The 22,579-nt window shown below is 40.3% G+C and overlaps 1 protein-coding gene across 1 annotated transcript in view; it reads right to left on the reverse strand.

Annotated features, from left to right (window-relative positions):
• The window catches only part of vipr2 (vasoactive intestinal peptide receptor 2), a 97,215-nt gene that overhangs the window by 34,100 nt on the left and 40,536 nt on the right, over positions 1-22,579 (reverse strand). Inside the window, exons 3-5 of the mRNA XM_049598244.1 lie at positions 21,049-21,162; positions 13,404-13,495; positions 547-644 (exon numbers count right to left, since the gene is read on the reverse strand). Coding sequence (XP_049454201.1) covers positions 547-644; positions 13,404-13,495; positions 21,049-21,162 — 304 coding nt within the window. The remainder of the gene's footprint in view (positions 1-546; positions 645-13,403; positions 13,496-21,048; positions 21,163-22,579) is intronic.

The raw sequence follows: 22,579 nt of genomic DNA on the forward strand, positions 1-22,579 counted from the left end.
TTACTTAGTTCAGTCAGGAAACTTCACTTAACCTGGTTAAACCTCCCAACGGCTTTTTGAAACTAATCCTGATGGCTCAGCAAAGGGGGAAAAAAAAAGTTCCAATCAACACAACGTAATTCAAATTAGCAAGCTGAATAAAACCAATCCAATCCAATTAAGCTGTAAACTGAGAGGCTGTCACACACACAAACACACATCTGCTGACAATTAATGATAAATCTGTGAATTTGGCTAACTGCCAGCACTTGTTCATTTAAAATCTAATTAAACTGACAGTTTTTCCTCAGACTCAGCTGAAATGTCAATCAATCAGCACATGAAGAAATAAAACATGAAAAAACCTAAAAGACGAGCTTGAAATTACCACCAGCCACTCATCTGCAGTAATTAATCAGTAATAATGAGGATGGGGTTTTTTTTGTTTTCTGGGGTGGTGGTGGTGGTGTTGTTATCTTTTTACTGTTTTGTATTGTAAAGACTCAGCCTCAACACAGACCACAGGGGTTTTATTTCATGTGATGATAGAGTAATATTTGATCTTACCGAAACAGACAGAGGATGGCGCTCCCTGTGGTGAGGGCGATCAAAGACAGACTGTGACCCAGAGTGTACAGCGCCTGCACAACCACATAGAAGACCAGCTGCAGAGGCAGAGAGAGAGAAAAGGAGCAGGGTTACTGGTACAATCTTTATCATAACAGTGTCAGTAACTCAGCCAGCTGATGTGTCAGTCCAGAGGAAGATATTTATACATTTCACTGAGCCTTGAACTTTCAATTTAGTGTCAAGCTATAGAAACAGCAGGGACTGAAGTTACAGGTTATTGTGCCCATACTGTGCTCGGGTCAGTTAAGAAGGAGCACTCAGTTAGCAGAGGGCTAGCAGCTGTGTTTTGGTATTGAGGTTATACTGTCTTAACTCATGCTTCCCTCAGGATGAATTGTAATCACTTTGTTGTTCCCTTAATGTTTCCCCTAGCTCCACTATGGAGATAAATGTTTTCTCAAAACTCCCCAGTATGGTAGGTTTCTAAAATACAATTAACTTTGTGTCATTAAGACTATAATATATGCCCATGCTATTTATTCTACTATGCTATTCCCTACATTTACTTGGCATTGTTAGGGATCCTTGATTTGCAATTAGAGCAGCCCAGATTATTATGGGATGGATATAAAACTAGCAGATTTGTCAGCTAAACATTCATTTTGTGAAATCTACACCAGCATACAGTAGTATAACAAAAACAGGTTTTAGATTAGAAATGCTTTTTACGCCCAATTCCTACCCTACATATGTTATGTAGGGTAGTCAACTTAAAAACAGTAACACCACATATATTTGCCTCTTTTTAGGTATCAGGAGTGAAAATAAAGGCTGATTAATTGTTGTGGTGGTGTCACTCTGCAGTTACATCATCCAAAATGCTGGTTGGCGGTGGGGTTTCTATGAAGTGCTGTAAGGTTTGATTGATTCTAAAGTGCACAAAGTGGCTTCATTATAACTCACAAGGTTCACTGATAAAACACTTATCTTTTGCTGGACACACTTTCTCCACAACATACTAACATTATTAGCACAAGTCTATGATATCTTACATTGCATAAATTAGCCTAGTGGCTAGCAGACTTTTCTTTTTTTCAGCTAACAAAAACAAAGAGGAGGTCTGTGTCACCGCAATGTGTGGTTACATTTCTGAGGAGGTCCACATCAGGCTACTGTGCAGTCTACAGCCTAGGGTATGCACCTACGCAGAGCCTACGCCGTAGGTACTGCGATTAATTGACACAGAAGTATAAATGATGCTTAAGCCATCCTTAATCTTTGTTGTGTTATGGTTTCAGAATGATGAAGACAGTTAGACAACAGTTTGATGCAAAACAGGATGTAGGCTCTACAGGATGATTTTTTTCTTTCCTTTGTTGGAAAACTGTCATGTTTTTTTCCAAATTACAGATTTTTAGGCTTTCTATTATCTCAAATAGCTTAGAAACAGTGTGTGTAGCTGCCCTAAATGGGAAAAAAATCTTTGGGGGAGCTTGCCTTCAGATGCCCCTAGGTTTTGGTTGTGCCTCGAATGTTTACAACGTCCGGCTCCCTCTGCGCTCCACCATGAGGTTGACATTTTAATTTGTCCAACACTTCGTAAACCCACTTTACATTCCCATTAGCCTCAGCCATCAGCCTTTACAATGTTCATTCATTTGTCATTTTATAACACTGTTGCACAATGAAATGTAAGATGCTTTATACCTTTAGTCCTTGGCTCTTGTTTGTATTTAGATGTTGTGTAGCCAATATTAATGGCAAACTAAACTGACAGAGAGAGTGAATTTAGATTTAGATTCCACCTCCCAAATAATAATTCACACTACCGCACCCACGCCCATAGAACCATGCAAATTATTAACATAAATTAAGACAAACAGTGGAGGCTTCTCTGCACACTCATTGTTGATGCTTGTATGAGTTTCTGCTGTCAGCCTCTAACGATGTGAACAATTTATTAGCAGCTACTCTCTCTACAGTGGAGTTATTATACAACTAATAGTTCTATGTCTCTCTGTAAGGACACTGTAAAGGTATAGCAACTCTGACATAAAGAGGAAATCTGAAGTGAAGAACTGTCACAAAAACAACAAAACAAATTAAATGGAAGATATAAAAGTAAGAACACAAGTGTTATCAAGAATAAAACATCTCATGGGGCTGATGCCAATTAGGCAATATTTGCTCATGTCACTGCCAGTGAGGCGCACTGTTTTGAGCTGAGATGATTTCGGAGGAGGTAGTGACACATGGCAAGAGAGAGGTCAGGAGAGCACGGGAATACGAGAGCAACAGAGAGAGAGTTAGGAAAGTACAATGGGCAATTCAGCCATACCATTTGTGACCCAAAACGAGCCAAACAAGTGAACAGGAGGAAGGTGCAGTTACACAACAGCAAAGAGCCAAAACACAGGCACTTGCACGATAGCAGAAGTTTAATTTCACACCAAAATACCGCAGCACTTTCAAGGACAATACAAAAATCAGGCTCTCCACTGAAACATGTCTGTCATTATGTAAATCTGCATGATTTGATGATATATCTTTTTTTTTGTACTGTCATACCTCCTTTATGGGAGTTTGCCCATCCAGTCTACATGTGTTTTGTGGACTCAGAGAAAGCTTATGATCGCATCCAATGGGAAGTCTTGTGGGGGATACTGCAGGAATACAGGGTACCAGGGATGTTTCTATGAGCCATCCGATCCTTGTATAACCAACGTGAGAGCTGTGTCCACATACTCAGCACAAAAGCACAACACATTTCCAGTGGGTGTTGGCCTTCACCAGGGTTGTGCCTCGTCAACAGTTCTGTTTGTGATAGTCATAGTTTGCAGGCAAGTGTGAAACGTCTGGGATGAGAGTCATCACCTCCCCATCTGAGGCCATGGTTCTCTGCTGGAAAATGGTGCATTGCGCCCTCTGGATTGAGTTGCTGCCCCAAGCGAAGGAATTCCAGCATCTCTAGGTCTTGTTCACAAGTGAGGGTGAAATGAAGTGTGAGATGGATAGACAGTTTGGCATGACGTCTGCAGTGATGTGGATGCTTCGCCAGACAGTTGTGGTGAAGAGGGAGCTGAGCCAGAAGGCAAAGCTCTTGATTTACTGGTCCATTTACATCCCAACCTCACCTATGGTCATGAGCTCTGGGCGGTGACCGAAAGAATGAGATTGCAGATACAAGTTTCTGAAATGAGTTTCTTCCAGAGGGTGGTTGGGCTCAGCCTTAGAGAAAGGGTGAGGGACTCAGACATCCAGAGGGTGGGTCAAATCAGATGTCTTGCATTGAAAGGGGCCAGTTGAGGTGGTTCGGCCATCTGATCAGGATGCCTCCTGGATGCCTCCAGAGATGGATGGACCTACAATTCTTCTACAAGAATAATCATTTCATATCTAAAATCTTATGGATCCAGTCAGAAAAATATCATCTTGCTGCATCATGAAGCTGCACAATAAAACAGCACCTTTCTTCCCTGATTTGTTGTACTTTCTGCTCAAATAAGCTGTTGCTGATAATGCAGAGAGGAATTCTAAAGTGGAAATCAATGAGCTATCAGCAGAAACGGCCTGTTTGTTTTGATGGGACCATCAGAAGTGATCAAATATTTGCTAACATATTTTTTAAGGCTCTCAATGGCATCATTGTATCATGTTAGCATGCTAATGTGTTTATGATTAGCACTGAACATAAAGTCTGTCTGGGGCTGATGGATATGTTAGTACTGCAGGTATCTGATCATAAGCCAACGTAATGGAAAAATTCAAACCTGGACCTGATGATGGTGCTAGACTAAACTTTAAGCAAACTCCAAATTATTTTATATTCATCCTCTGGGGACCATGACTGTATGTACAAACTTAGTTGTTGAGGTACTTTGGTGTGGAGCAAAGTGGTGTGTTGAGGGATTTAGGAATCAGGGGGCAGGAGGAGAACAATATAAGGCTATGAATGTTGGAGTAGTAGTACCAGCAAGAACTTCAATCTACTTTCACCCCTGGCTACTCTGCTAGTGTGGCTAAAATCTGGAACTGAACGTTGAGTTGTGTTTAAGGAACAGATCAAATATTTCACAAAACCAGCAGAAACACAGAAATAGAGCTTCAAAAAAAGAGAACGTTCAGACCTAAGACTGATTTGTTCTTTGTATCACTTTATGACACTAATGTGTTTGTCACTTACTGTGAGTTAGGAAGCTTTTGCCCTAGAGTACATCTGGCCTGCACTCTCTGTGACCTGCTGTCCTGTTTCCAGTCTGTATTGTGAAATGTCTTGTAATGCGGTGCCACCAATTAAGCAGGTCAGATCCCTTTTATCCAGAAAATAAAAGATGATTCAGACACAACTCAGTTACCAGAAAAAGTGTTGGCATTGTATGTTACTGCAAACCACTGATTTAAATTTGTATGTTATTGTGTAGTGGACATGTTTGCGTAACTTTATTCTTTACATGGTTAACATGGTTAGGTTTAGGGACAACACTTGGCTAAGTTGAGGAAAAGATCATGAATGCTTGGTTTTCTTAGAGCTAACCTGGCTGGAAAGGTAGCAATGTTTCGGTAAAAAAAAAAAAAAAAAAAAAATTCGTGGCAAAAAACTCAGACAGGTGACTAAAAAACACCCTGTTTTGTTGTTAATTGGTTTTGAAACAGCTTGGCAGGCATCTCGCCATCCACCATCCCCTCCACCTCCAGATGACAAAGTCAGCTCCTATACTATGTCACTTCAGAGATGATAATACAGTGAAATGCACAAATTTAACTGATATGTGGGTCGCAGAAATGTTTAATGCCAACATTTTCTAATGGTGACTAGGCTATTCAGACAGTCCAACACTGAGAGATGATTTAACGTTCTTTTCTCCAATTTAGCTACAGTCTTAAAAAATTAGGAATAGATGACCATACTCCTGGGCAGACAAAAATCTAACCAAATAACCAAGATACTCAAGATACTAATGAAATTAAAAGCTCACCAAGAAAAACAAGTGTTTGTTTTGCTTTGTTTACAAAGATTTAAATTACAATTTCTTCTTTTACAGTATAACAATAATAATAATTATTATTATTCAAGACGACAATAACAATAGAATATTTGAAAAAAAATGTTAAGAGCTAAGAAAAATAGTGTGAACTGGGGCAAAAATAAAACACTTAAGTTATAAATCAAAAATTACAAATCAGGCATTTAAAGGGAAAGCTTTCCTATAAACATATATTTTAAGCAATGATTTAAAGACAGGTAATGTGCTAGCCAGCCTAATCTCCTCAGGCAGAGAATTCCAGAGCCTCGGGGCCATGATGGCAAAAGCCCAGTCACCTGTAGTTACCAGCCTCAATCGAGGGAAGACTAGCGAAGGTAGGCTCATGACTTGGAGCGTAGGTCATATGATTTATCATACATTGTATATAATTATATGATTTATCATTTTTTGTATTTCTACTAGACATAAAAATTGTTTAAAGTGACGTTTCAAAATTATTTAACAACAGTTTCATTTCCAATAAAGAGCAGACACCAAACAGTTGCTTTGTGTCTCAGAAAGCCATGCAAAAATACAGAAGAATTATAGGAACAGAATCTAAATATTTACAACAAAAACAACAGCAAAATTCCTAAAATAACTGACCAGAAAAACACAACACTGCCGGGACTAAACTGTATGAAACGAAGCAAAATTTTGATTAAGAGGATGGAAAAATGTAAATAAACCAGAATCAGTTGACTTCTGCTCTCTTATGTGGAACTTTCCTTTCGGACTTCACCAGGACATGAAATATGTATAACTTGTGCTTCAACATGAATGTGATGCAATAAGGCCTTTGTGCTATGAATGAAGGTTTGCATCATATTGGGGCTGTCTCATTATACTCTAAGTGTTGAAGGATGAAAAGAGACAAAGTGTTCAGCTGTTAAGAAAACTTTCTGCCATCAAGAGCTAAAGAACAGATAATTTCCTGTTTGAAACAGAAACAAAGAGATTGAAATCTGCTAATAAATGTCGTCTGTGTGTGCGTGCGCGTGTGCATGTGTGTGTGTCCTGTTATCTTGCTTCCTCAGACAAAGATGTCATCTGTTTGATTTCCTTCTTTTATTGTTAGCATGTTTGTTTGACGAGGAGCTAAAGCATGTGCGATGTCAAGTACACATTCAGTTTAAAAGGACAGGTCCAATTCTGTGTGTGTGCATGTGTGCAAGAGAGATAGAGAGTGGCTCAACGCATTTATCATCGCCCCTCCTCAGATCACGCACACAATTTGTCTGAACACATCCTCTCTCAGAGTGTGTACATAGCTCCTTTAAGACAATCACTGGAAATTTCACATATTGCTTTCATGTCTGAATAAGAGTCATTTTTATCTACACTTTAATGCAACCTGTAAAATTTCTATAACACTTTGAAGGTGGCACATGTGTGAATTGAATTGTTTTAGATTAACATGAGGGCCAGAGCAGCACCAGGTTAATATGCAGAGTGAATTATCTGCCTTTTAAGATCATTTTAATAAATGTTATCACTTAATTATAATTTCAATTGCACCAACAGGTTAAAGTTCAATAAACCCCCACACACTATAAATGAGCGTGATATCGCTCCTTATCGTGGGGCACATGCCAAATATCGTCTGCACAGAGGAGTTTCCATGCAAGCTGCATGATAGAAATGTCATCAACACGCCCACTCTCTTGCTATAAATTCTCCGAACAATTACCTTCTCTTTTCACACGTGGGCTCTAACAGACTTTACATGGACCTTGTACTGGGGAGCTGGCAAGATAAAATTTGTTTAAGGTCCGATCCACCTGATCCGTACATTTGTGTTTACATATGCAATTCATCCAGGTAATATCCGGACAATTTGAGGTTTGCAGTGCATTAGAAGGGGCTTAGTCATGATGTCACAAAATTGGGCTTGCTTTGGGATTTAAGGCAAGCACATACAAACTTCCTTCTCCAGAAGATAAATGTGAAAACAAACTCTACATGTACATTATTCAGCAAAGAGAAGCTCAAACATCCAAGTGGAGAAACAAGAAGAGAAATATTTTTGAGCAAAGGGCAGCTTTAAATATAATATGAAAAATAGTTTATCGAGGTTCCTATTTTGTCAGAGGTGTGGGATTGCACAGACTACATTCCTGATGAAGATGCAAATATGCAACAACATGCAACCAGAAAATGCAAAAAGGATTTCTGACTGCACATAAATTTAAATAATTTTCCAACCACTTGTTTGTGAAACACAGGAGCTCTCATCTGCAGCTGAGTTTGGGAGGCAGACTGTGTTAAACCAAACAGTGATTTGTCACTTTTGAGCACATACGTGCCATAAACTGTATAAAAATAATGGACGTAGTTACTGTGACGTCACTCGTCACCCATTTGTTTGTGGACCCCCGTCTTGAAGCCTCAAGTGCAGCATTTCCACTGTCGCCGTCTTGGATTTTTGGAGCCAGAAGTGTCCAAATTTGGATAAGAGGGTGGAGCTCACAGACTGTAGCAGCGCTTGGCAGACAGCCTGTCACTCAAGCAGCCCCACCCTCAAATACGCTTAATTTTAAGCCTTAATAACATTTAAACGGGTGAGTTATATAAAAAAAACATGTTTATTTCTGCTGTAAATTTTGGCATTTTTAACATGGGAGTCTAGGGGGACTGACATGCTCTTGGGGCCAGCCTGAGTGGGCATTCAAGGAACTGCAGATTTTCCACATTGGTTTGCAGGCCTGAGGATGCCGCTTGGTACATGAACAGGAACACATTCAGGTGTCGTTAAAGGTATACCACGCAGAAATTGCTGGCTACTGTTTGTAAAAAGAATCGCAAGCGAAAGTAAAGTCAACCAAAGATTCACGCCTGACTCTGTTTTGGAACGATCTTTGTCCAATTGTCATTTCGCCTCACTATATTTGCCTTTTTTTCGGTGCTGTGATTTTCTCAGCTACCCTTTTCCCCCTGACTTCACCTGAGCGCTGTGCCCAGGAATGTCCAAATACAGCAAAATTAGAAGAAAATACAACAATACAGGCAGAAGGCAGAGTCTCTGCAGATACAGTGGTGGAAAAAAGTTTTCGGACACCCTTAAAATTTTACACAATCTCAAATATTATCATGAAATATTTGTGGAAAAATCTTTTTTGTGTTTCAAAAGCTGTGGCTGCATTAGACAGATACAAACAAATACAAATTATATTTTTTTGTTTATTGTTTACAAGAAAAACTAACAAAACTAAATTCTTGACAGTTTCAATATGTCAGTTCTCAACATTGTCGGTATCAAAGTCAACAAATAACAGAAAATGTGTTCAAAACTGAACAAAAAATAAATAAACCATCACATCATCAAATTACTGTTTAGTTGTCCTGCCATTGGCACGTAGTAGAGCTCTAATCCTGGCTGGCATGTTCCCCACGAGCCTTTCACACTGTTGAGGGGTAATCTTGTCCCATTCTTCTTGAATTACTGCTTTTAATTCTTCTAAATTCTTTGGTTTATGATTTGAAACAGACCTTTTGATAATCCACCACAGATTTTCAATGGGGCTCATGTCCGGGGATTGAGCTGGCCACTCTAAGACCTGGATACTGTGCTCCTGCAGCCAAGTTCTACTGGCCTTGGATGTGTGGCAAGGGGCATTATCTTGTTGAAACATCCAGTTTTTACCTCGACGGAACAGTGCACGCGCAGAAGGGAGCATGTGGGTTTTGAGAATGGTACAATACTTGGTAGAGTTCAATGTGCCATCACAGACAGTGAGATGACCAACACCAGCAGCACTCATGCATCCATCATGCATTTGGGGCGGCAGTAGCTCAGTCCATAGGGACTTGGGTTGGGAACCGGAGGGTCGCCTGTTCAAGTCCCCGTCCGGACCAAAAATATGGAGCGTGCCAGTTCACCTCCTGGGCACTGCCGAGGTGCCCCTGAGCAAGGCACCGAACCCCCCAACCGCTCAGAGCGCCTGTCATGGGCAGCCCACTCTGACATCTCTCCACTTAGTGCATGGTATAGGTATATAGGTCCAGTTTGTGCATGTGTGTGTTCGGACCTGTGTGTAATTGACAACAGAGTGAAAAATTGAATTTCCCCTCGGGGATTAATAAAGTATATAAAAAAAGTAAAGTAAGTAAAAAAAAAAAAAAAAAAAAAAAAAAAAATCCCCAAACCATGATGCTGCCTCCACCATGCTTGACAGTAGGTACTGTACATGCTGGAGATAATGTTTCGCCTGGCCTTCTGCGTACCCTCACATTAGCAGGAGGAAGATAAAGCTGGAAACTGGACTCATCTGACCACAAAATCTTCTTCCAATTCCTGGCTGTCCAGTTCTTGTGTGCCTGGGCCCAACGACGCCGGGCTAACCTCTGTCTCTCATTGATCAGGGGCTTCTTGATAGCCTTGTAGGACCTTAAGCCATGATCTAAAAGTCGGCCACGTACAGTGCGGGTGGAACACTGGACACCAGTTTGGTTTGACCACTGCTGCTGAAGCTCCTGTGATGTCATTCGCCGGTTTTGCCTGCACATGCGGATCAGGATGCAGCCATTTCTTGCTGAAGAAACCCTTGGACGCCCAGATCTGGGTTTGTCTTCCAAGCTGCTGGTTCGTCTGTATTTCTGCAGAGTGTATCCAACTGCTGAAGGACTGCATCTGCACTTCCTGGCTATCTGGCGGCAGCTGTACCCTTCCTGGCTGAGAATCTTTATCTTCAGGCGTGTTTCCTGCATTAGGTTCCTTGTTTTAGCCATTTTTGTGTCTGAAGAACTTTCAAATGTGCTGGCTTTATGTAGACACGAAGCTTGGCAACAAAAATTGTGTCTTTTAATAAAAAGAACGACCTTCATCTTTCTTATGTATTTTTATGGAACCAATCAATTTTAAGTTTTTAATGGCTATTTTAGGATTTATTTAGTATTTTGGCTGTGACTGTACTAAAAGAAATTGCACTTGAAGACCTAAGAGTGATTCTTAATGCAATATTTCACAAATGCATGGGGTGTCCGAAAACTTTTTTCCACCACTGTAAATACACTGCCACACACTTCTAATGGGTCATAAGTTATGATTGAGAGGGATAACCTCTGAATGAATCTCTACATTGTTTTTTGTTCTTTTAGAAAAAAGTCCTGCATATGTTAAGTTTTTGTTTCTGTTAATTCTTCAGTTACTTGTCGTTTATTCTATGAACGATGTTAATTATTAAGAAGTCATTACATCTTGACAGTTCAAAAATACCCTGTCTGCTGCTCTAAGATGAAAGTTGGCATTTTGTCACTTTTAAACCTTCAGCAGTAAACGAAAAGAACATTTGTTTTGAATTGCCTTCCTTTACAGAATGAAGCTCCTTTGATTTCAGGTCAACTAATCCACTTATCAACAGAGCAGCAAGACGTCTGTCCAAGCAGTTTCTTATTTCGTTTCCTTTTGTCTGAATTTTAAAAGCTTAAGTTCATTCATGTTTTGGCCTTTGAACCTTTCACATGGCTGTTGAAGGCTTTCAGTAATACATGAGGAGTCTGCGAGAAATAAATGCATAGTTTCTTCCTTTGTCCTGAAAAATGCAACGGCTGAAGGTGGACCACTTTGATCTGACAGATGTGGAATATTATTCAGGATGTTTCAGGTGAATTGTATTGCGAGGAGAGCGAGAATGGATAAAGAAAAGCAGATAAAGATGAGAAAGATGGAGAGAGAAAGTAAAAGAGACCCAAGAGTGAGACATGAGGAGACAGAGGAGAGATGGTGAGACAGTTAGTTTAACAAGCACAATGGGTGATTCAGAATGAACCTCAGCAGTGAAAGGGGAAGGGAGCAGCAATTATCACCGACCAGGCCGAACAAGGACAAACATTCTCCTCGCCGAAAACTTTCTCCTGCTTCCCCGAACTGTTTGGGTGTAAGAGGAATCACAGCGCACCCAAAACAACATAAACATGCAAAGTTTGTGTATGGCCCCACAATATGTAATATACTTTGTGATTATCCTTAGTATGGGGATGTGTGAGACATCGCTATACTTGGGAAGCAATTGAAAAAGCAAAAGCTTGGTTGCAAAGAAAGAGTTTTTTGTATAATGATTCAGCAGTATTTAAATTGTTATTTTTCACTGTGTAGTTAAAATCCCAGGTGTTTTTTTCAACCTGAATATCACTAAACCAGTGTTAACCTGCATGTTTGAAATCTAAACTGCAAGTGTCAGGTTTTTTTATGTCAAGATTTTGATATTTAAAGATGCTGGTAGGCAGATGTTGTAACCTTAGGACAGACCCAGTCTATCTGTTTCCCCCTGCTTTAACTCTTTACACTAAGCTAAGCATCTCCTGGTGGCTGTAGCTTCTTATTTACCGTACATTGGAGTGAGATATGAGAGCAGTGTCAGTCTCCTCATCTTGCTTTCGGCAAGAAAGCAAAGAGGGGCTTTGAGTTGCCAAACAATAACCATAGAAATGTTAATAATGCTTTTGTTGCCACAGGAAAACAAATCAATCATGCTGACAATGAACATTTTGCAGATATGTTCAGTATTAAATAAATATTGGGTTGTGATGTCACTATGCTGAAAAGAGAATCTAATCCAACATTACATTTGTTTAAAAATACATTTGCTGCTGTCTGTTTCATGTCTGAATAAGCACTGAACATTTCTGTACCACTTCAATGCCGCACAAGTCTGAATAAAATGCTGCCAGATTAACATATGGACTGCAGCAGCACACAAGTTTAACATGCAGAGTGTGTGGGAGAGAGAAATGTGTCTTCTAAGACAACTTGTAATAAATCCATCTCATTTTGTGGAGGAGATTGCTATCAGATCAGTTCAACTATTCTTCTCTCATGGTGTGGTCCGGACAGAAGACAATCTCTTCCTACAGTTTTAATTTTCATTCATGTCTAACTGCATGGATAATTAAAATATCCACCAGAAATGCTTTCCATACAGAATGTGAGCTGATAGGAATTAAACGAGAGTGCCAACTGAATGTCCAGTCATTCAGTGCTTGTGCAAGTCAGGCATAATAAAATATGCAGCAGGCTTCGCTCTCTGATGTTGTGAAATGATTCATTTGATGTGGAAACGTATTCACTGTGAGAGGAGGGGTCGCACTGGTCATTAAAAAAATCATGTTTGAAAAAGGCTTCAGTGATATATAAACATATTTTTGTTGTCACTACATATGTAATCGATCTATCAGTCAACGTATGGTTTATTAAAGTGATGTAGCTGACTTGTTTGACCTGTTAACCAATGAGAAGCTTATTAAATGTTTTATTGGTAGTTCTGACCTGAAAATGTCCTGCCCGGATCCATGCCTGCCATTATACAGACATCCTGTGACAAAATGAAAACACTTAGTGAAACTAAATTGCTCCTATCCTAGAGCTAATGGTGACCAAGGCAGGGGAGCACACACACATACATGCACATTGCTCACATTCAAACATATATCACTCTTCCGCTGGGCATATTGACCTTTAAAGATGCAGCCCTTTTTCATGTTAATTAACAGCCGACCCTGCGGGCTTCATCAGTTACAGGCCACTAATGGTCCATGATATGTTGCAGCTCCTTTTCCTGCTGCACAGTCACATTTCATTAGTGTTACAACCGTGGTCGTATTTTGTTGACAAAGTGTCTTTTTTTGTGATTGTGAATGTGGATGTGCGCAAGGTGTCTTTGCATGTATGCAAATTGCTGCGTGCCAAGATGAGGAGACCACTGGTCGGCAGCTCTGACAGGTGATTGTCTCGGTCACCTCTAAACTTTCCATAACAATTAGTGTTCAGGTGACATTTACGGCAATGACGACATAAGGAAAAGCAGAAGACCAATGTGCAGATGTTGGCTGTACCTTATCCTGGCTCGTGTCCGCCCCACACACACTGGTGATGTTTGGGAAAACCTCCGACCATCCCGATGATGTGCAGTTCCTGCTAATGTTACCTGTGAGAGACAAATAAATGCAGTACATTATCTCCACTCTTTACCTCCACACTAACTGATGGCCTCTGTTTCTAAACCTATGATGTGAGAGAATAAAAACAGACACAAGACCAATAACCAAAGGTGTAGGCTAGGTGTAAAGCTTGGTAGGGACACAAGGGTGGGCTGGGAATCGTGAAAGAGGTATGAAAGAAGAAATACGAGGTTCTGAAATGTATATGTAACAAGAACAATGTGTCCTCTGAACCATGACGTTTAAAGATTAACTTTGAACCTCCTGTTATACTTTTCTTTTGTTTAGGAATTTATAGCCAGGTGAATTCTTTATTTTGAACATAAGGGTAATTTGTAATGGTGTGATACACAAGAACACACACACACACACACACACACACACACACACACACACACACACACACACACAAATCATTCAGAATCATAGGAATCAAGTCAAATGATATAATATCTAGATTCAGTCTAGTCCAATGGTCCTTGTTTCAGAAACATACACTAATAAATGAAACACATACAAGCATCAATCAAAATAGGTTATGTCTAAGAAATGTTTGGCTGTAACTACATATGTGGGTGAGACTGAGAATATTGGAATTGGTCTGAGTGACTGACGAAAAGCCACTTTGGGTTTAAACAGTGTAATTTTCATTATGCATATTCATTATGAAATCATTATTCATTATGAAAAAAATACATTTGTAGCAGTGGACTGTGTCTTTTGGGATATTTCAGAGTCGCTGATTTTTTTTTTTTTTACACCTGGACAAGGTAGGACATTCCATGGATATTCAGTGTATTTTGAATAGTAGAGTAACAAAGTGTTACTCAAAACATCCCATGGTAAAGTGAAGCTCAGTATCATCCGGTGTGAATTCAAATGAGTGCTACGTCCAGAAGGCAGTCAGCTCCTGAGGGACATTTTCTGGGTGTCCCAATGCCAAAATTGCTGCAGTGCACTGGAAGTTGATCCCTCATGGAAATTCCCAGCATGCTGTGTAAAAAGCAAGAAGCATCTCTTGCTTACTGACTGGAAATAACATCACCACGCTTCTGCCTCACTACACTCTTAACAAACCCTCTTCACAGTGTCACAGCAAGGTAAACACAGCTGAAGCTAAGATAAGTTTTTAATGGCTAACAGTGATTTATAGTATGTGGGTGTGCCAGCAGTAATGTTAACACTGTTGCCAGAGCAGTACTGAGCTGTGTAAACCCTGTTGTGACATCCCATAGGAAGCAAAACAGCAAAATGTCTGCCCAACACTTTCTACAGCATCGAGTGACAAAGCTTTGGAAGACGTGGATTCTGGAAGTATTTGTCAAGTCTTGAATGTAACAGCATGGGGGTTTTCCTGATAATTACACAGTATATAACTTTATGGAAGATCATGACAAACACAGGCTGTTTTAATGCACTATTGGTACGTTTTTCTAGAAAAGGTAATGCACCAAAATTCATAAATATCCCAGTTATTTACATAAAAACCACATATTTAGGAAGGCTATGATCATGTGATGAACGTGCTGACAGGAGTAAAAAATGAAGCAGTCCTGTAAGGAGGCAGGTTTGGGTGGTGGATGGGTCACAAAATGCAAGAATTGCCCCCAGAGGACTTTCCCCAGGAAACTGGTGTTCGCAACCATGTGAACTTGGTGGTAGTGTGGTCGAGTGGTCTAAGGCATGGGATTTAAGCCCCAGTCTCTATGGAGACATGGGTTCAAAACCCATCATTGCCATCCTTTGTCTGTAGATTCTTGGAATATCTCTCACCAGTATTGTGGCTGGAAACTGAGAAACCTTTCTAGAAGGTGTCTCGTTTCAACAAAAATGTTCTTTAGCTTCTTTGGCCCTCCATTATCAGCAAACACAACAGTATTTCATGCTCAGTGATTGGAGGTATCTTACTAGGATGCACCTTGGGAGACATAGTCTTCCTTCAGTTTTCATGTTCAGAGGCTTGTACCTTGGACATTTTGTGAAAGAACTGGATATTTTCAGGCTGTTAGTATGTACTGTTCATTTGTATACCTACAAAAAGCAATGCACCACAATTTGTATATAACCCATGTAATCATGGGCCAGTAATTCGTATACTACCCATGTAATCACAAAGGCAGCAATAACAAAGCACTGGGGAAGTAACCTAAAGAAGCAAGTCGTATGAAGAACTAGAGTCTGGTGTTCATGACCTGTGTGAAACCAAGTGAACTTTGAGTTATATTAGGTATGTTGTCACCATGTTACTTTACCTAAACCTAAACTATATAAATTTACGTGAAGTACGTAATGTGCGACGCCCAACCATGACTGTTTTCCTAAACCTAATCTACGTGATTTAACATTCCTAAACCTAATCTACGTAACTTTATATCTCTAAACCTAATCTATGTAATTTTTCATTCCTAAACCAAACCTACGTAACTTTACATTTTTTAAATCTGATCTTCGTAACTTTAGATTCCTAAGCCTAAACTACGTAACTCTACATTCCTAAACCTAACCTTGGTAACTTTATGTTAAGTATGTGAAATGACCACACATTCTCACTCCAACCTTGTCACATATTGACGTTTGGTCATGGATATTCATGTCCACATTAGTGTTGTCATGGTACCAAAATTGGGACCCACGGTACGATACCAGTGAAAGTATCATGGTTCTGAGTAGTATCAGGATACCACAGCAAAAATGAGGCAGATGTGCCTTTTGTCCTTTATAAAAAAATTAATCACTTTTCTATCATACATCAGTGATATTTCAATGGAATAAATTACTTATTGACTTATTCATGCTTCAAAAACAGCATCAATCAGTGATTAACATAGGGGGGGATCAAAATAAAATAAATGAATAAAATAAAAATCAACCAGCCACCCTCCTCCCCTGACAAGTTAAGAACAGTCCCTTAAGTGTGGTGAGGTTTGTGGGCTGTTACCTGCCACAGAGAGAGAAATGTGAACGGCTTGTTTCTCCTCTGACATGACACATATACCTGTGTGCCGCCATGGCTCAGCTGTTCAGGTACTTTTGGGCAGTCATGACACCAACAAAGATAAATAACTGGACCTGGAGCCGGCTTCTCAGTCGCCCGTAAGTCACACCGCAAATTCTAGGCAACAAAATCATGTGGTTAGGTGTAGGAAAAAAGAACAGGGTTTGGCTCTAGAAATTTATGGGATGTGAACATGGCTCTCTCAGGTAAAAGTCGGTGTTTGTTGTCTTGATGAGCCCCAACTGTCAGACAACTACTATATTTTATGAAGCAAATCAAAAGGACTTTTACTCCCAGAACCTTGCATGTCCAAATAAACTTCTTCCATTTGCCACCTAACCCCAAGAATAAACTTTATGTTGTTCATGTAAGGTAATTATCACATCCAATGTTAAACTAAATCAGAACATAACCGTTCTGAAGAGCTGCAACATGTTCCTACAGTTTGTGTTGTTTCTTAGTGGGAATGGCAATACCCTTTCACATTTCATGATATTTTATGTTAATTTGCAGAAACTATTGCTGAGTAAAGCTAAATAAAATGAAACCTAGAGTTGGAGGCAACTTTTGAATACATTGCATTGATTTGGGGAAAAAAACAGCCAATAAGCTTAATTTGTGTCAAATGTTGGTTATCTGCCTTTGGAAAAAAATATCTAATTATTTTCTTGTTTTCTCAGCACTTTGAAACAAAATAACGACATCCAATAACTTCAGGATGCCTTCTGTTCAGGATCCTGCTGATACTACAGCTTCATCTTTCATAATGAGTACTTTACCATTTCTGTGAAATGGACTAACTTTAGGGGGTTTGGATAGCTCCCAGCCAGGGAAGCATCACAGTAAACTTTGGCTCTAAACAAGCTGCTGGGTGCTTACATAATGTTTAGTCATCAATGTAAATCAGAGCATGGCCTCGGAGTGGAAATCCAAACTGCCATCTGGTCACTGGCTGGAAAAAAAAAATTGATGGATTCAGCAGGGAATCCACTGAACACAGTCACACAGAAACACACTGAGCAGAGGGAGAAATGAGGACAGAAAGCCTCATCAGTTTAAATACTAAAACCAGCAACTCACTGTAACATGCACCACAATAGTCTTTTAAATAAAGCCTGGGTTAGGGTAATGAACAATTTTATCCTACAAAGGGATTATAACAGTATGCTTTGATAATATGAGAAAATTCTGATACACAATAATTTAATCCTATATGACTAATGTAAAAAAGAGGGGATTTCAAAGCTTGACAACAAGATGGAGGGCTAAGAAGCCACAGAGGAACATCCTGAATCCTGAACAAAAATACATTTTGAATCAGTACCTCTCAGTATCGGCCGTGAGACTTGCACAAATAAGACAAAAAGAAACTGTCATTCAATTCATAGCAACTTCAAAAGGGTGAAATGAACCCTCAACCCAATCACCAGAAAAAATGGTGGCACTGAACAATAAAGCAGCGACATCTTGGTAAAACACAACTGCTTTAATGGCGCTATCCCTGTTGGAAACACAGTAACAGGTCGTTCTAGGGATGGGTCACGATTTTCGAATTTCGAATAGTCTTGACTTGACATGCAATTCAGCTCCTAACCGCACGAGGGCAGTATAGGATTGCTACAGCAGTGTGAGATGGGCTACCAGCTAGTTTGATGCTCTTCTACAAACAGGAGAAACATGCAGAGACTACTACTCCGTGAGGAATGTCTGCAGTCATTCGGGCTTTCATAGACGAGCGCACTTCTGCGCTGTAGTTTCCTGTAAAAATGTCCGTGAAAAATCCCTGCGATGTGAAAGATACATGCCGAGCAGTCACCGGTGTGCCCGCACAGGGCTTGCGGACGTCTGCTTTGAGTCCATGCGGACCTCGGGGGGGGGAATTATTCGAAAAATTGTTGAATAGTTGCCACGATTTTCAAATAGTGTTTTTGCTTGTGTTGCCCATCCCTATAAAACACTCAAGTCTGGTGTCTAAAAAGCCACTGGAAACACTGGAATGACTCACTACTAAATCACAACAGGTATTGTTGTTTGTTGGTCTTGAACTGTGGTCTGCTTAGCGGGCGGCTCGGTGACCTGTTTTTAGGCATGTGCCGGTTACCGGCATCACGGTTTACCACGGTAAAAGAATGCCACGGTGTCACTAACCACCCATTTTGTGTTCCGACGGTAAAGGCCGACGGTGTAACCTACGCTACGTTTCATAAATGGGAACTTCAAGACCTCAAAACTCTGAAATAACTCTGTGCCAGTTGTACATTTTAACTGGAACACACTCTGAAATCATGCATGTGCAGCCGCTGCAGTCAGCACAATTATTGGGGGGGGCAGCGTCAGTCAGTCAGTCAGTACGTCAATAATCAGTGTAAATCCACTCACGTGCAAACTCCAAACGTGGCTGGAGGAGGCGAAACTGAACTTTTCCCACCGGCGAAAAGGACGAAGGTCGGTGGTGTGGGACCATTTAGGCTATCAGAAGAACCCCCGCGCCAAGGCAAAGACCTGCTCCTCCCATGCTGGGCTCCAGTTCCCAGTCGGCTGTGTTCACAGGCTGCTGTGCAAAGGAAACTATGTGGAGCATGTCAGTGCTGGTGCCCCCATCTACCTGGCGGCTGTGCTGGAGTATCTGACTGCTGAGATCCTGGAATTGGCTGGAAACGCTGCCCGAGACAACAAGAAGAGCCATGTCATCCCCCGTCACCGGCAGCTGGCTGTCCGCAACAACAAGGAGCTCAACAAGCTGCTGGGCGGAGTGACCATTGTGAAGTTAAAAAACAGCTCTATTACTTATAACGGGTCTATATTACACATTTAAACAACTGGTGTGATGATGCGTTGCACTGACAGGAGATGCCTGGTACGCGCTGTCGCTTATGCACGGTCAAACGAATATTAGCCTACCGTTTTAAAGTGTAGAGCACGAAAATAGGACGACACCTGTTTTTATTATTATTATTATTATTATTACCGCGGCAATACCGATTACCGTGGTATTTTTGCCCACGGTTATCATACTGTCAAAATCTCATGCCGGCGCATGCCTACCTGTTATACACTATCCCCTCCACCTCCCGTTGACAAAGTCAGCTCATATACTGCGTCACTTTTGATACGTCGATATTTGAGGTTTGCAAAAACCTTAGGTGGGCTGAGACCACTGCAATGCCACCCAAACAGTCCAACTCACATAGACCAGCGCTAAAAGCCACATGCAGTTACAGTGGGTGTCTTCAGAGAAATGTTCATAACTAAAGTGCACTAATGAGGGGTGTCATGCCCAGCATTATCCCAAATGAGATTTCTCTCTGTCACATTTAAATTCCTTGCCTGAATCTTTAAGAATTCCCTCTGCGCCTCACCAGTCAAATTTGTGTTTTCTTTTTCTCTCTGCTATTGTTCTGCCTACAATAATCTCGGCACAAAGGCAACACTTCTAATTTGCTACGTGGATCATTTAATTACATGCAAAAGAAGGGCAAATTGCACTCAGCTGCAAAACTTAATGGACATGTTTGCCCTATCATATAACAAGCACAGAACCTTTGGTGAACTGGACCTTGAGTCAGGGCAGGTATTGGTTCCAAGTGCAACTCATGGTGTTATCAGCAGGTGCAATCCATTCTCTGTGAATTCGCTTGAGGATTTTTTGCATAATCAGATTGTTTGAATATGAACAGAAAGGTGTTGTATTAGTAGCTTTTATATTGTAGGTCTCTAACCTGTTTATGTGTACCACAAGGTCCTTTAAGTAGCTGCCATGGAGCGTATAACACAAACATCAACGGTTCTCAAACTTTTTATATTTGGGAACATCAGACATCAGATGTGTGTTGTATTGGTAGCCTTTCAATTGTAGCTCTCTATGTCCTGTTTATGTGTAAAATTACTTTTACTATTGTTAATAAAACAATCTGGCAACAAGGTCCATTTGGTAGCTGTTCTGGAGCTTTTGTTTAAACCACGTGGTCTTTATTAGCTGGGGGAGTTTGTTAGATTGTTTCCCAAGGCACTTTAAAGTCTTCTTGTCCATGCTGGCTAAACGTCATTCTTAACCTTGGAAAAAGCAGTTGAGAAAACAACGAATGAAGACCATTTGATGTGAGCAAAAGCTCCAAAATGGACCTTGTTGTGAGATGGCTGTTTCCCAGGAAGATTAAGAGTGAACTTTGAACCCCATGTTTTACTTTCTTTTCTTTGGTTTTATTTAGGAACATTCAACATTTAGTTTGTGTTTATATCTGGTATTATGGCAGGTCATATAATCTATTATGCCGAGTTGGCAAGTTAAAATGTGTGACACACACACACACACACACACACACACACACACACACACAAATTGCTCAACTACTCAACACATGATTGACCAGTCTGAATCTACACTCTTAAATTGTGACGATCAGTTATTCATATTTCAACTTGCCTCTGCTTTTCTTTCATCTCTCTGTTTTGAAATATGTTTCGAAAATTGATATGAAATAAATGAATACAAAATAAACAAAGGAAATGAGTAAATAAGTGCATATAAATAAATACATTGCCTACCATTTCTACCAAATACTGTCTTGAGGACTCGAGGACAGGGGATGGTGACAGTCTCGCCAATCTCAGTTCGCTCCCAGCATGCAATGTTGTCCCACGCTCCTTTGCATCCCGGCTCTGTCAAAAACCAAAAGGTGGCATCATGAGTACATTTCACACAGAAACATAAATGTAAGAGACTGTTCTCTCCTGAAAAACAACAGTATTAGGCAGAGGCTCATAATTGCACCCCATTGGTGTGGATGAGGACTATGTTCTAAAGGAATATGCCATCACCAAGTTGAGCCATTGCAGAACAGTTGCTGCAACAACCGTTCTTTTTAAGAAGCACACTCCCTTCTGTGCAGCAAAACTGAAAGCACTGCCACCCTCAGCTCATGTCCCAGGTTAAGCTACCCAAAGGTTACCACCAAGCTCTGCTGTGTCACTCCAAAGAGCAAACACCAAATGCCTTGACAGGAGCTTTCTCCACTCCGCTGTAACAACATGGAACAGCCTTCTCCCTGCTGTCATCGAAGGGATCACATCAAGCAGTGTTCATCCCTTTGAGAGGAGACAATAAACACATCCTCAGCATGAGACTGCAATCCCAAAGCTCAAGGACTTCAAACAAACACAAATCAGTCTCATTTATATTCCGGAGTAGCTGCAGATCAGTCAGTGATAGGCGTTCTGAATTGTATTCATGAAGCTTGTATCTGCAAAAGCAAAATTTTGAAAAATCTTCATTTTACACACATGTACTCTCTGAAATCTGTCTACATGAAGTTTTATTTTTGTGCATGTAGCAGATATTAAATTATAGCTGCAGTATGACGTAAAGCCTGTCAGCTTCTCACAAGTATGGTGTGCTTTCACATGACTCACAAGCAGCCTCGTATTCATCATTTGCCAACACGTTACCTAATGTGGTGATAGTTTGTAAGAATGTTAATTTTATGACATTTACATCGTGCTCTGGTCTGCAGTGTCTCACAATCTCCAGGTGTTTTCTCTTTTGCATAAAAGACCTGATTAGGAAACGCTGTTTTTACATTTTTAACAGTAATACTACAGACTCACAAATAGAGAGAACAATAAAGAGAAAAGGAGAAATTATCCTTTTAGTGGCTTATAAAATATTTTCCATAAAAAGCTATTGAGAAATAATTTTGCCAAATGTCTGAATATCAAATCTGCATCAGAGAAAAGCAGTTTCTGTTTGCACTGCAATCATGGATAAAAACAACTGCATTAGTGGATTTTATTTCATACCGAAGAAAAGTCTTAATCTAATGATAGTAAGATGTGAAGTCACCTTTTTGTTCTTATTTTTTGACATCCCTGGTCCCTGTTCTGCACTAAGGATGCTACCACTGGGAAAACTGAGTTGCATTATTATGTTTGCAGCCCTGTCTCCAAGATTTCGTGTTTGCATTTTACTAAATTGTTTTCCCAATTATGTTCTGGTTACAAACATAATTGCTGCTGATGTTTAGAGGCAAGGTTTCTAGACTTGCTAGACTCACAGGAACAGGTCAAGGTGGATGCTGGG

This window comes from Epinephelus fuscoguttatus, linkage group LG15 (assembly GCF_011397635.1).
Source record: "Epinephelus fuscoguttatus linkage group LG15, E.fuscoguttatus.final_Chr_v1".
Taxonomy (NCBI): domain Eukaryota; kingdom Metazoa; phylum Chordata; class Actinopteri; order Perciformes; family Serranidae; genus Epinephelus; species Epinephelus fuscoguttatus.